We start from the raw sequence: 15,199 nt of genomic DNA, 5'->3' as shown, positions 1-15,199 counted from the left end.
AGTGACACTGTTGATGCTAGATATTCCATATCACGATGTATGCTTAATATATAGATTTATTGATTAATATGAAAAGGAACGTGCGTCCTAAACATGAATGGCGTCTTACTCATCATTCATCGCGAATCATGCTTTGTTATGAGTAAAGAAATATTGTTTATTCATCTGAGATTCAGCTAAACGCCGGGGACTTGGAGGCGAGTAGTGACAGACGGGTCATTAGGCACATCTTTGTTTATATAAGTTGGTTTTGTCTGAGCATTCTATCGGCTGTTAATTGCAGTAGTGTTTGGGTGCGTCCACGCCACTCTGAAAAAATTATATAAACACACGTTGGCAACTTGTGACATACATGTCACAAGCATGTTGAAAACAAGTCGGTGACCTCAAGTGAAGAGCGAATCATTAGCTCATGTTGGATATTCGTATGGACCACTGATTAGGGCTCCACAATAAGTCGTTAACTTGTATCCAGCTTGTTTGTGCCGTGTGTGCTATAAGTTGGCAACGTATCGTATACGTGTCACAAACAAGTTGAAAACAAGTCAGTGACCATCGGTGAACAAATCTTTGGCAAATGCTGGATAATCGTACGAGGCACTACTTAGGACCACGCAATAAGTCGCTGCCCTGTATCCGGTCAGTTTATGAAGTGTATGGCATATGTTATCGACATGTTTATGATATACTTCGGACGCACCCTTCTGCATCAGTGTCAGTGACAGGATAGAAATAATATAGAAACACTAACTATATTCCCAGTATTTTTGCCAGAACTTGCGTCAGTCTTCCAAAAGTACTGAACGTTGCAGAATCAACATCTTCTGATGCACCTCCTTCTAGATGTCTTGCATAACAGTTGCATTAAGGAAAACGAGAATTTGTGCCTGAGTTGTTTGGTCGATTTACCTTTGGCCCATAAACGTCAGAGCCAATATTCCACGAGTTTTAGTCATCCTTGTAGATATGTACAGCTTCAATTTCTTGTCTGCAGTCGTGTGATGTGTTTGTTGATGTATTACCAAATTTACAAATAAATTGTAGATTTGATTTTCCGCTGGACCGTCTCCTCTGTGTTTGTCCGTGGTTGAATATAGTGTTCATTTTAATACCAACTGCATTTTTAATTTTTATTTTAATTTTTTAGATTTTCTAGTTTTTTTTTGGCGCCTGTCATTGTCATACACCTCCAGTTATTTTGTTTACAGTGAACAAAAGCACTCATTGGTTATAATGTTTGTTTGCTATCAATGTTTATTTTTTGTTGTTGATATTCTTTTTTTTATGGCTCTAAATAAGTATTCATATATGTACCTGAATGTGTATCTATATATATGCAAACATGTACTAAATGCGCAATACATACCATGTGTATATGTAAGTGTACAAAATTTAATTAGCTTATATATGTGAATACTTCTTCAATAATCTGTCCTTTCAATGAATGTTAACACCAATTCATGTTCATCAATTTCACTGAAACAAATCATTACTTTTAGTAAAAATCTTTTTATTTTGCATTTGTTGCCTTTCTTCAAGTTCGTTGCATTGATTTTTATTATCATATTTTAAATAGTTACGATCCTGGCTGCTGCCTTAGGAATATTATGTGTTGATACGCTTTCAGTTTCTTTTTAATGGTGACCAATATGAGACTTTTTTAAAAACTGGAACGTGTCAGTAATGCGCCTTAAAATTAACAGCTTCTAAGACAAAATATTTGACCCGTGGTCAAGCCACACATATATATTTTTAAGTTTTTATTATAAAGAAGAAATTACATTTCGCAGAATTTTGGTACAACTGAGAGAAAAAAAAAAACTGAAATATTCCAATGGTATTTTGTGATGTTGCCAGCTTCCAAGATAAAAGCATTTTACCCGTAGTGAAGCCACTCAACATTTTTTTAAATGTTTAGATTGTAACAAAAAAAACTTCCTTTTCGCATAATTTTAGTACAACTGATATTTCCATTAAGATCGACGAGCGTTTTTGCTCTCCGGGAAGAGTTTTCATTCATTTATTCATTATCTAAAACGTATAAAAGTCGCTTTTCAGTAAATGCAAGATATAAAAAAAAATGTATGAATAATTTAAATTCAATAAAAAACTATCCTACGCAAATGCTTATAATACATCTATTAACACAAAATATCAAAGTCTATAAATGCTATAAGTACTATCCCACTCAAATTCTTATAATGCATCTATTGTCTTTTTGGCACTTTTTATCAATATTTACATTTAATTAATTACTGTTATTGACTTATCTATTTGGACCAAGTTCCAAATTCCTCTTACGAAAGTACTTTCGGTTTCCGACTTACAAATTTTTGGCAAAGGGTGAAATTTATCCTCAATGAAAATATTTATTATTAAGGAATTTTTATCCCGAAAGAACTCGAAGCTTTTCAAGTTAGTTTTTCTCCGACTCCACCAATTACTGACGTAGATTTTTTTTAATTTTTGCTTTATTCCACATTTATTTGCTTTCAGGCTTTTGCTCAAGGTTAGAAAATATGCTTTTTTAATCCTAGACGTGAATTTGGTATAGGAACCATCAGTTTCAGTGTTTTAATGCTTCTTTTATGCTGTGTCGCTTCTTTAATGTCAAATGTATTGGTCTTTGCATGTCTAGGAATATAGGATGGTCTCCTGCAGATGACTTTCAAATTTGAATTAATATTGTCAATAAGTTCCTGATTTCCTACCTACCTTCTTTTCTATATTTTCCAGTTTACTTTCTGTTAGCTCTCAGTTTCTTGTACATTAATAATTAGACTCTTTATTCTGAAAGACAGAACAATTTAAGAAGAATTTTCTTGACACAAACATTATTCTTCTTCAGCTTTCCCTTTGTTTATAACTGCTAGTTAATTTTTTAATATGTACACTTGATTTTTTTCAGCAAGCCCCATTTTCTTTCATTCAGTTGAATTCAAAAGCAACACTATATAAGCAGTATTTTAATGACACAAACATCATTCTTCTCCAGCTTTCCTTTTACTTGTAATTATTCAGTCAGTTATTTTTCCATATTCAGCAAAATCCATTTTGTTGCATTCATTTTAATTCTTCACTATACTTTCATCTTTTGCTTAGGTTTACAACTGATTATTTGGCTCAAGACGCTTTTTAAACTAGTGATTCAGCTAAAAACAGACCTAATTGCAAAGTTATATCTTCTTGGGCTAATATTTTTTTTTTATAGATTTAACAGAAGCAGTTGTAGAATGCTGCCATAACCATGTTTCTTTATTTTCTTGGCATTTTACATCATTATTTCAACATCTCTCAATCATTCTCTTCAATGTTGTCTATTTCAGCACCTCTCAATCATTCTCTTTCATGTTGTCTTTGCAGGACCCAACCTCTGTTATCACTCAAATACATGTGGCTATTAGCTATTAGTGCGCTTTATAAGTACTTATCTTAGGAGTCTTCTTCGTTTTAGATATCATCTCCTTCGTTTTATACGTGCTTCTAGTAGATCCTATCCCTTCCCCTCCCCCGACCCTCCCACCACGCCCTCACACACGAGTGTATGCTAGGCTGGTTCTAAGCTGTTACGAGACGGTACTATCTCTGTGTTCCTTCCCTCTTACGTCTCCTCAGGTGAGGCGAGACACGGAATTAGCCGAAACGACCATTTCCGGCCGCCCGCGCTACCAGCCCAAGAGGAAAGGGCATTTCAAGCCGACCCAGTTCGTGGTCTGGCACGACTACGAGAGAGAGAGCGACGCCCACAAGAAGACCTTCGAGGAGAAGTACCACGAAATGTACGGCAGCGAGACTAAGAAGAGGAGCTCTTCTGCCAGGCTCGCCATCACCGATTCCTCTCATCACCGGGCCAGCAGCATGGAGGCAGATTACGCCCACGACAGGCTGCTGGCCGACGCCAGGGCCGCCCACAAGCAGGCCAGATTCGCGCAGATTCAATCTGAGCACCAGCAGGAGCAACAACAGCAACAGATCTCCCAATATTCCCACCACCACCATCATCAGCACCTCCGTCAGGAGAAGATGGTGACCTCTTCCTCTACCGCCGCCGCCTCCGCCTCTGCCCGAATGAGATCGGAGACCAGGGCGGGGTCAGCAACGGCAGCGGCCCTGGAACACCCTTGCCCCACCTGTGGAAACCCCGAATTCCGCCTTGACCAGAAATAGGACGGGAAGAGAGATGCCCTTCCAACCTCTCCTCTGCCCACATACCACCCTCCATCTCCTCCCTACCCCCGGGGCAATCCTTCGAGACTAACACTTACTTAGCCACGTCGTAATCCATCTGTCTCACTTATTATCTTTCTTTTATCTTCTTTTCTTTATCCTCTTTTGAGAAAAAAAACCAAACATATCCACCCTCACCTCTCATCTCTCTCATGCATGTTTTTTTCTATTGATTTCTAGGTTTAGTAAACTTTTTGTAGCGTGTAGATGCATCGTAATTAATCCATTTACTTTCTCTCTTTTTTTTAAGCTGTAGTATGCTGTAGCGACGCTAGCAACGCCATAGCGATGTAAATCTGCAATTATTTTGATTTAGCAAAGCACTTTAGGACTGGTAACTGGTAACTGTTAATTTTTTTGACATTTTATATAGATCCTTGTTTATAATTTAGTTTCATGCAATGCTTTTAGCACTTAGAACGGGCAGTCAAAATAGATTTTAAAAAAATGAATAACTAAAAAATAAAAATTCTTATACATTTGTTATGAATGGCACTACTACTTTCACGTTAATGACTAACATCATCTCCCCCGCGGTTGAAAGTAGCATCGTCATGAATAACATTTAATGAATAGTAAATAATGAATAACCATTTAACCAAAGCAACGTCGGATTGAGGTAGCGAATTACATAACGAACGAACTGAAGTTAGTCGTTAAGCCTCTGTCTTTAGTCTTTTAACGATTTTCTTGAAAAAAAAAAAAGGTTTTGAAGTTCATGAACTGAGCATTAAACATGATAAGGAGCGTTGCATAACATGGGGTTACGTAATTATAAAATCTAAAGGTTACTGGTCGTTGGAAGTACGTTTTTAAGCTACTGGTTGAGATACACAAGAATGAAACACGCAAACGTATTTCATTTGCGTATTAATTATGCATACACGAGACAGATAATAGTCTCCTCTGAATATTTACAAGTCTGGTGTCGCTTGGCATTCTACTCGGTCGACTGATGTCATCTACGGGTAATTTTTCAAAATATATTTAAGATTTTAACATTTTTGACGTCAAAGGTTTACCCAAATCTTCTTTAAAGATCCCTCCCCCCCAGTTTAATCTACCCCTCCCCCACCCTGGATTGTAAATATATTCTAAACGTATGAGATATATTTCCACTTTTTCAAAAACTGGTATGACCTGTACATTGTAAGCAGATTGCAGAGTAAGTTGTTGATCTTATCCTAAACTCAATTGCAAACTAACCAAACCAGACCTGCAGTTGAATACCCACCAACAAACCTCATTGCGTATCCCTTCAGTCATGTAAATAGAACATGAACTCAGACCCTGACCAATCACAATGCAACAATAGTTTAGCCTGCAGTTCCAATTGGCCCCGCTGGAATAGAAAGCAGTCTGGCCAAGAGGAATCATTGTTGTTGTTGTTGTTGTTATTCCGGGATCCAACACCCTCGGTTTAAGACTCAAGACACAGAAAGCAAAACGTCGACTTCAGGAAAGCAACGACTGAGCTAGGATCCAGCAAGGAAAATTACTAAATAATAATGAAAAAAAAAGAGAATTGTGGATCCTGCTTAAGAATGTGTGTGCGTGCACTTCCGTTGTTTTATTTTGTGCTAGAGACGGGAAACAAACAGGCCTCTGAAAGATGCAAAAATTTGGTGGGTGGCTGTTCGACTCGCCAGCATCTAAAACTGAAGGAAGAAATAACAGTAGGTGGTCAAATACCTTTGGTCTGTGTGTGTTTGCTGTGCAAATCCCTTCCTGTTTGAGAATTGTGTCGCCTCTTTGCTGTTAGAGTTAGATCTCATCACGGTTTATAGATCTCACGGTAAATTAAAAGTTTCTGTGGTCCTTGATTCTTAGATCTAGAAGATTTAATGATGTCTCTGTCAATTAGATGTAAAATATTCGTGTCTAATTCACGTGTCTTAAAAACGTTTGTCCATAGTTATTAAATACAAGAATGCTTTTCTTCAATAGTTCTACCTGCAATAAACTCTTTTTATGAACAGATTTCATATTAATTATTTAATGAACGGACGCTGAAACTTTAACCTACATCTCAGTTCGAGAATAATTTAAAGAGAAGAAATGAAATCACACCTTTCTTACTGACTTGAAACCCTAAAATAAGAAGTTATTTGAATTAAGAATTAATTTAAAATGAAAACTAAATGGCTTAGTGATGAGCTATCTCTGGTAGTCGAAAGGGGGTTCTACCTGAAGGTTTGTGAAGGGAACTCTCGCTTGATTTATACCTACGCACGATACCCTGCTCCCGAGAATGGTATATATTCTTTTTTCTTATTGCCCTGATAACCAAAAATCCTACGGTTGCGTGTTGTGTTAGGAGTACAAATTTGAGTGAAACTGAAGTGTTTTTATTTATTTCCAAAGACGAGATAGACTTTAAAACTGAAGGAATAGATTCTAAAGAGATGTTCTGGACTTGAAAGAATCAGTTGACACTGTCACAGATACCTGAACCTTAAGAAAAAAAACTGGACCTAGAAGAAAAATTGAAGACTTCTGGGAAAACCTCAAGAGAAATTTGGACGAAATAATGAACTGACTCGAGGAAACACATGGGTTTAAGAAGGGTACCTGGACTTTAAAAACGGACAAATGAGAGTAATGAATTTTAAGGAAAATATCAAGACTGACTGGAAAATTTATGGACTTTCAAAAAAAAAAAAAAATCTGAAAAATGACAATTTGACTTCAGAGAGTAACCTTTCCTATCAGGTGACGGTTGGAAGATGTATTAGATGTATAGCTTTGCGATATTATTTTTCACAAACAAGAAAAGTCTTGTGTGCTATCCAGATTCTGAATGACAGAAAAATAAATGACAGATTTTGGGTTATCATTGCTTTCTTCACAGGTTTATAATTAAGGGTTATAATTGCATTTGCATTTCCCTTGATTTTGTGATGTGAAAATATTTCTCCAGAGTTGCTGAAAGTTGCATGACCCCAGTTCATATATTGAAAAGCATCACGTTTGGTTATCATGATATAGCTTATTACCTGTTTGTAAACTTTCCTTTATCTCCTGTAAAATTATATATAAATATATATATATATATATATATATATATATATATATATATATATATATATATATATATATATATACACACATATATATATATATATATAATTTCAAATATCCTCTATTTAGGATTATTTTTTTACTTGCCTTCCACCGAGTTTTTATATTTGTCAGTTCTCTTGATTGTTCCCAATATATTCGTCCTTATTTGCATGCATTTTCAGGTGTGTACATGCATTTGGTGAATATTTAAAAAGCTGAAGGATTTTTAAAAATTTTTATAAATTATATAAACTCACAGAAATGTTTAGAACACTTACCTTTATTTTGTCAGCAGAATAACAGAATTATGCAAATGATGGATTTCTAATATTATTTCTGTTTTTGCAGGTTTGAAATTCTATATTTACCTCAAGATTTTTTAATGGCATATTTATTTTATATATCGTTTTGATTACTGTATTTAAGCTTTGTCTCTCTCTCTTTTAGTCATGAGAGTTTCCCCCCGTCTCTCTCTCTCTCTCTCTCTCTCTCTCTCTCTCTCTCTCTGTTTCCCTTATCTCTAGATTAGTTTCGAGCAGGAGAGTCTCTATCTCTCTCTTTCTCTCTCTGCCCTGGTCTTACAATTTTCCCAGAATTTTTCCTGTCTTGAAACAAACACTGCCCTGTCACTCTCTTGTTCTTAATCCATGCGTTTCTCTCTCTCTCTCTCTCTCTCTCTCTCTCCCTAATTTCCTCTTGTCTCTGGGCTAGTTTCGAGCAGGAAAGTCTCTCTCTATCTCTCTCTCTCTCTCTCTCTCTCTCTCTCTCTCTCTCTCTCTCTCTCTCTCTCTCTCTCTCTCTCAGTTTCCCTTTGTATCTGGGCTAGTTTCGATTAGGAGAGTCTCTCTCTCTCTCTCTCTCTCTCTCTCTCTCTCTCTCTCTCTCTCTCTCTCTCTCTCTCATTCCCCCCGTTTGACCATCCTCTGCACAGAAACCTTTTCCGTAAGACTTTTAATAACTCCTCCCTTATTTACTTCCTCCGGGGGCGCGTCCCTCCTGTAGGCGGTGCCCGTCATCCACGAACGCCGTCGCTTCACGGACATCATGGACGAGGAGATAGACGACGAGCGTCGCAGGACGTCTGTGGACAAGTACACGTCCGGATTCATACGGAGCAGGATGGAGACGTGTTCTCTGGACATGCCGAAGAGAGTCAAGAGGGAGGTGGGTACTGGTGGGGACGGTTGGTGGGTATTGGGAGTGAAGTGGTATTGAGATGAAAGAGGCTCGATAGGGAGTTGGGTAGTACTGGAAAGGGTAGGTGGGTATTGAAAGTGAAGTGGGCATTGGGGTGAAGAGACTCGAAAGGGAGCTGGGTATTGCTGGAAAACCCAGGTGGGTACGAAAAGTGAAGTGGGTATTGAGGTGAATTGATTTCAGAGTGAGGTGGGTATTGGTGGAGGCGGTTGTTGGGTATTGGGAGTAAAGTGGGTACTGAGGCAAAGAGACTCACTAGGGAGGTGGGTACTGTTGGAGACGGTGAGTGGGTACAGGGACTGAATTGGCCATTGGGATAACGAGATGTGGCATGATGAGGAAACTGAAGGTAGATAGAAAAAAGGAAAGAAACTAAGAGAAAGCTGTTGACAAGGAAAAGAAAACTAAGGTGGAAAAAGTGAGGCTTTTGGTTTTAATTTGACGTCTCCCGAATGCAATTCCTGAGATGTATGCTAGCACTGCACCAGCCCCGGTTGTTTTTTTGCCATGCCCCCGGTTAGGTTAGGTTAGGTTGGGTTAGGTTAGGTTTAGGTGTGGCTAGGTTAGAACCACTGGAGGAATTTGGGTGTGGGAAACATAATGAGATTATTTTCAAGAAAATTCCATGGTTGGCTTCTAAGATATGGCGTCCCGCTTTCTTCAGGGAAAGGTCCCGGTACTTGGTTACATCTCGGGAAAATGCCTCTCGGATTCAAGGGGTTAATGTATGTAGAAAATTGTAAGATGCTTATATTGAAATGAAAGGTACGTCTGAGAAGATGAAAAGTGAATATTATGAAAACTCTTGGTGTATTTAAATGACATGAGGGGTTAGGAATTGTTTGCATTGTAAAAAAAAAAAGGGTTGGTATATAAGAAGAAAATGGGTATGGATGTTGAGAAAATCGGAAGCTGGTAGTCATATATATGGTAGTCATACATATATATATATATATATTTATATATATATATATATATATATATATATATATACATATGTTTTTCAATTGAATTACCTACAATAATGAAGCAGTACATTATTCCTCTTTGGAAATTTATCCCACAAAAACTTCTGTTACCGAGAGCAGAATTAAAAAAAAAAAAATTGAAATCCACACACACACAAAACTGTCTTGTAATCAATATGGAAATCTTTCAAATAGATTTGTCATTTTCCTCATGCCGTATAATCACTTTCACGGAACATCCGCATGGTGGTGTCGACATTTTGCAAACATGGGGTTAGATTTCGTCCATGAATATTATTAAATTCTATCTACGAATGCAAAATTGCTTTTACAGTTAAATGACTTTGTCCGGGCGTCATCAGATGCGTGTACATTGCGTATGAAAGATATCCTATACAGTAATTTTTACTGTTCGTTAAAATATTGGGATTAGAATATTTATTCAGTTGATATCTGTTTTACATTTTGTACAATACGTGTTGGAAAATATCATACTACATATCACTCCATCATACATGAGCCGGTATTGTGACTGTATGTTCCAATACTGGGGATCATACATTGATTCCACTGATATAAGTTTTTAGTTTGTAAAATGCGTGATGAAAATCACACGTGTAATCATATATAAACCTCTGTGAAAATCGAAACTTCGTATCTGCCTCATTATTGTGGGTAATTGAACTGCAACATAATCATATATACGTATATATATACACATATAAATACACACACATACATACATACATACATATATACAATCATACCATTTCTGTGGTTGTTATTTGTTATCACAGTAACAAATAACATGATCGTCTTTAACTTGAATTCAGACATCCAAAAACACATACTTAACTACCTTCAGAATGATCACACTCCTACCTTGTCCTAATTCCCTTCGTAGGTGGCAGCTCGCCTCGCTGTCAGGGACGAAGCCACTGCTATAAGGGAAGAGCTGACCTTTGGGAAACTTCCCTTCATGAGAGAGAAGCCGGAATCTTGCGCCATCACCAGCGGGCAGCAGCTCACTCTCACCTGTGTGGTGACGGGTGACCCCCAGCCTGTTGTCCAGTGGTTCAAGTGAGTTTTAGTGTTTTAATCTTTGCTTTAATCTTTTACCTCGTGGTTCAAGCAGGTTTTAGTTTTTCTTATCTCTTACCCTGTGGTTCAAGTGGGTTTTAGTGTTTTAATCTTTGCTTTAATCTTTTACCCTGTGGTTCAAGCGGTTTTAGTTTTTCTTATCTTTTACCCTGTGGTTCAAGTGAGTTTTAGTGTTTTAATCTTTGCTTTAATCTTTTACCCTGTGGTTCAAGCGGGTTTTAGTTTTTCTTATCTTTTACCCTGTGGTACAAGTGAGTTTTAGTGTTTTAATCTTTGCTTTAATCTTTTACCCTGTGGTTCAAGCGGGTTTTAGTTTTTCTTATCTCTTACCCTGTGGTTCAAGTGAGTTTTAGTGTTTTAATCTTTGCTTTAATCTTTTACCCTGTGGTTCAAGCGGGTTTTAGTTTTTCTTATCTTTTACCCTGTGGTACAAGTGACTTTTAGTGTTTTAATCTTTGCTTTAATCTTTTACCCTGTGGTTCAAGCGGGTTTTAGTTTTTCTTATCTTTTACCCTGTGGTTCAAGTGAGTTTTAGTGTTTTAATCTTTGCTTTAATCTTTTACCTTGTGGTTCAAGTGAGTTTTCTTCTTTATTTATTGCTTTATTTGTTAGTTATTACCCAGTGGGTTAAGTGAGTTTTAGTGTTTTAATCTTTGCTTTGAGTTTTTACCCTGTGTTTCAAGTGAGGTTTAGTTTTTCTTGTCTTTTACCCTGTCATTCGAGTTTTCTTCTTTATTTATTATTTTATTTGTTACTCATTATTATTATTATTATTATTATTATTATTATTATTATTATTATTATTATTATTATTATTATTATTATTCCATTCAGAAACGACCTCATCCTCGGAGACAGCGAGAGATGCAAGATCACCAACGAGCCTGGCAAATCTACTCTGACCTACGAAGAATGCCGCGATTTCGACACAGGCCAGTACAAGGTCGTGGCCAGGAACACCCTGGGTCAGGTGACCCACAAGTTCAGGCTCATCCTGGGTCACATTCCGGGTCCCTGCGACTGCCCAGAGGTCGCCAGCAACTCTGATACCGAGGTCCTAGTTCGGTGGAGGCCTCCTATCATAGATGGTGGGCATACCATATTGTGCTACCACCTACAGAAGAAAACGGGAGGTGAGTTTCGGGTGATTTTTCGTGTCGTATTCTCAGGAGAAGTGATTTGCATTTTTGTTTTTATCATTTTGTATTTTTGTCAGCTTCTTTATTATTTCTGTGAAGTCCTGAGTACTTTAGGGGCAATTCTTAGTACTTTTTGGGAGGGGGAGTTAATTTTGTGACTTTGTTTTTGTGAAATTCTGAGTACTTTTTGGGGTAATTCTGTGACCCTTGAATCTCTGAGTTCTTTTTTTTTGGGTCATTCATTGACTCTTTGATATTTTCATGAAATTCTGAATAATCTTTTTATGAAATTCAGTGTCAATTTTTTCCCATATTAGTATTCTTTTGGGGCAATTCAGTGGCAATTTTTCCCACTGAAGAACATTAAGGGCCATGTTTTAACCCTCATTCCTAAAATTTCAAATCCTTTATAATTGTGAAAAATCCTGCATTTCATTTCTACACTCCTGAATTATTTGCTCTTAGCCAAACCCTTCCAGCTCCCTTGAGTATTTCTAAAGCTGATAATTATCACCATCCACAATCCTTAATTTCTGTTCTGCACTACTGAATTGTTTGCTCTTAGCGAAACCCTTCCAGCTAGCTCCCTTGATTATTTCTAAAGCTGGTAATTATTACCATCCACAATCCGTTACTTCAGTTCTACACTCCTGAATTATTTGCTCTTAGCCAAATCTTTCCAGTTCCCCTGATTGTTTCTAAAGCTGATAATCATCACCATCCACAATCCTTTATTTCTGTTCTACACTCCTGAATTGTTTGTTCCTAAGCAAACCCATCCAGCTCCCTTGATTATTTCTAAAGCTGATAATTAGTACCATCCACAATCCGTTATTTCAGTTCTACACTCCTGAATTATTTGCTTTTAGCCAAGCCCATCCAGTTCCCTTGATTGTTTCTAAAGCTGATAATCATCACCATCTGTAATCCGTTATCTCAGTTCTACACTCCTGAATTATTTGCTCTTAGCCAAACCCTTCCAGTTCCCTTGATTGTTTCTAAAGCTGACAATCATCACCATCTGCAATCCGTTATTTCAGTTCTACACTCCTGAATTATTTGCTCTTAGCCAAATCCTTCCAGTTCCCTTGATTGTTTCTAAAGCTTGCAATCATCACCATCTGCAATCCGTTATTTCAGTTCTACATTCCTGAATTATTTGCTCTTAGCCAAATCCTTCCGTTCCCTTGATTGTTTCTAAAGCTGACAATCATCACCATCTGCAATCCGTTATTTCAGTTCTACACTCCTGAATTATTTGCTCTTAGCCAAACCCTTCCAGTTCCTTGATTGTTTCTAAAGCTTGCAATCATCACCATCTGCAATCCGTTATTTCAGTTCTACATTCCTGAATTATTTGCTCTTAGCCAAACCCTTCCAGTTCCCTTGATTGTTTCTAAAGCTGACAATCATCACCATCTGCAATCCGTTATTTCAGTTCTACATTCCTGAATTATTTGCTCTTAGCCAAACCCATCCACCTCCCTTGATTATTTCTAAAGCTGATAATTAGCACCATCCACAATCCTTAATTTCAGTTCTACATTCCTGAATTATTTGCTCTTAGCCAAACCCTTCTAGTTCCCTTGATTGTTTCTAAAGCTGATAATCATCACCATCCACAAAACGCCACCAACAGGAGACACGGAATGGCAGACAGTCCACGACCACATCAATCAGGAGTTCTTCCTCGTCCGAGGTTTGCAAGAGGACACAGTCTACCAGTTCCGCCTGGCTGCCAAAAATCTCAAGGGATGGGGAGAGTTTTCCGTGGCTACTCCTGTCGTTCGGACGGCCCCTAGAGGTAAGGTCCTGAAGATCCTCCAGGCACACAGAAGGAGGGATGTTGCATTGATGCACTTTACTGTTAAGATGAGGCTGAGTTAGTCCAGTCATTGGAATGAATTTGTAGTTATTATTATTATTATTATTATTATTATTATTATTATTATTATTATTATTATTATTATTATTATTATTATTATTATTTTTAAGGAGATAAACACCTATTCACATGAACAGGTCTACAAGGGACACTGACTTGAAATGCAAGCTTCCAAAGATTATTATTATTATATATATTGTGATTCAAAATATTAACCCCTATTCATGTTGAACAAGCCCACAGGGGCCAAAGACTTGAATTTCAAGCTTCCAAAGAATATGGTTTTCATTGGAAAGGAGTTGAAGAAGATTATAGTAAACAGATAAAGAAGAGAGCAGTTATTATAAAATTAAAAAAAATAATTTTCATTATTAAATCCAGAAGTTTATTAATAGGGATTCCTTGTTCTCTTTTTATGTATAAAAATAGTTACTTGCGGGTTTAGGATAGCCCACACACACAAGTGATTTATATAGATCGAGTTTTTGTAGAAGCGAAATTTGCCATGTTCCTTCGAACTATAGATAAAAAAAATAAAAGATATCTACTTATGGTTTAAGGATAATTCCCTTAGGTAAATGATTGAGTTTAGTGTCTATCAAAACCAAAATTCTTTCCCTGCAGGTGTGCTGAAGGTCAAGATGAGCAAGAGCATGCACTACCTGCAGCAGCTCACCGAAAGCGGCAAAACTCCTGCAGAGCTGGAGAAGAGGCCCCTGGATTACACGAAGGAGGTGGAACCTGTGAAACTGAAGATTGGAGAGAACGCAGAGCTTCAGGTAATTTGTGACAGCAGACCTGGGAGGGACTTATGCTTCTCTCTCTCTCTCTCTCTCTCTCTCTCTGTATATATATATATATATATATATATATATATATCTCTCTATATATATATATATATATATATATATATATATATATATATATCTGGATCTCTCAGTCGCTCACCAAATCTCTCACCCTTCTGTCTTGACTCTCTCTCTCTCTCTCTCTCTCTCTCTCTCTCTCTCTCTCTCTCTCTCTCTCTCTCTCTCTCTCTTTCAATTTCTCACCATACTGTCTTAACTCTCCATTGGTCTCTGTCAGTCCCACTCTACCTGTCTCTGTCTCTCTGTCTTCTTCTGTCTCTGTCTATTTCTGTCTAGTAATCTCTCACCAACTTGTCTCTCTGTAGCTTCTGTCGGTGCCTGTTTGTCTTTTTTCTCCTTTGTCACTGTCTGTCTTTTATCATGTGTCTGTTTCTCTGTCACTCTTTGTCTGTGTCTGCTTGTCTGTCTCTTTCTTTCTATACCTCCTGGACTAGATTGTCCGTGTTTGTCTCTCACCTTTAATCTCTGTCTTCCTCTGTCTTTCTCAGTCTCACATCTGTCTCTATCTTTCTCACTACCTCTGTCTAAGATCTTTAAAGTGCATTACATTTCATTTATATATAAGATGTCAAGAAGACGCTTTAACAAAATCTGTAAACTTTTTACTTTGTATTTGAATCATACTTTTTAAGTTATAAGTGCACTACAAGTTCCTATATCTCCTAAGTAGGAAACTTCTCAGGCTTTCTACTTTACCATGGCGTTTGTTATGTGTAAAGTTCTGGATAAAGTTATGTATTTATTATCTTC

At 37.3% G+C, this 15,199-nt stretch overlaps 1 protein-coding gene across 1 annotated transcript in view; it reads left to right on the top strand.

Moving 5' to 3' along the window:
- LOC136832337 (muscle M-line assembly protein unc-89-like) overlaps window positions 1–15,199 on the top strand; it is a 502,631-nt gene that overhangs the window by 470,656 nt on the left and 16,776 nt on the right. The window contains 5 exon segments of the mRNA XM_067093248.1: window positions 8,293–8,454; window positions 10,360–10,535; window positions 11,391–11,689; window positions 13,335–13,499; window positions 14,205–14,359. Coding sequence (XP_066949349.1) covers window positions 8,293–8,454; window positions 10,360–10,535; window positions 11,391–11,689; window positions 13,335–13,499; window positions 14,205–14,359 — 957 coding nt within the window.

Source organism: Macrobrachium rosenbergii, chromosome 49, assembly GCF_040412425.1.
Source record: "Macrobrachium rosenbergii isolate ZJJX-2024 chromosome 49, ASM4041242v1, whole genome shotgun sequence".
In the NCBI taxonomy this organism is placed as follows: domain Eukaryota; kingdom Metazoa; phylum Arthropoda; class Malacostraca; order Decapoda; family Palaemonidae; genus Macrobrachium; species Macrobrachium rosenbergii.
This window is presented reverse-complemented; position numbering and strand designations above follow the sequence as displayed.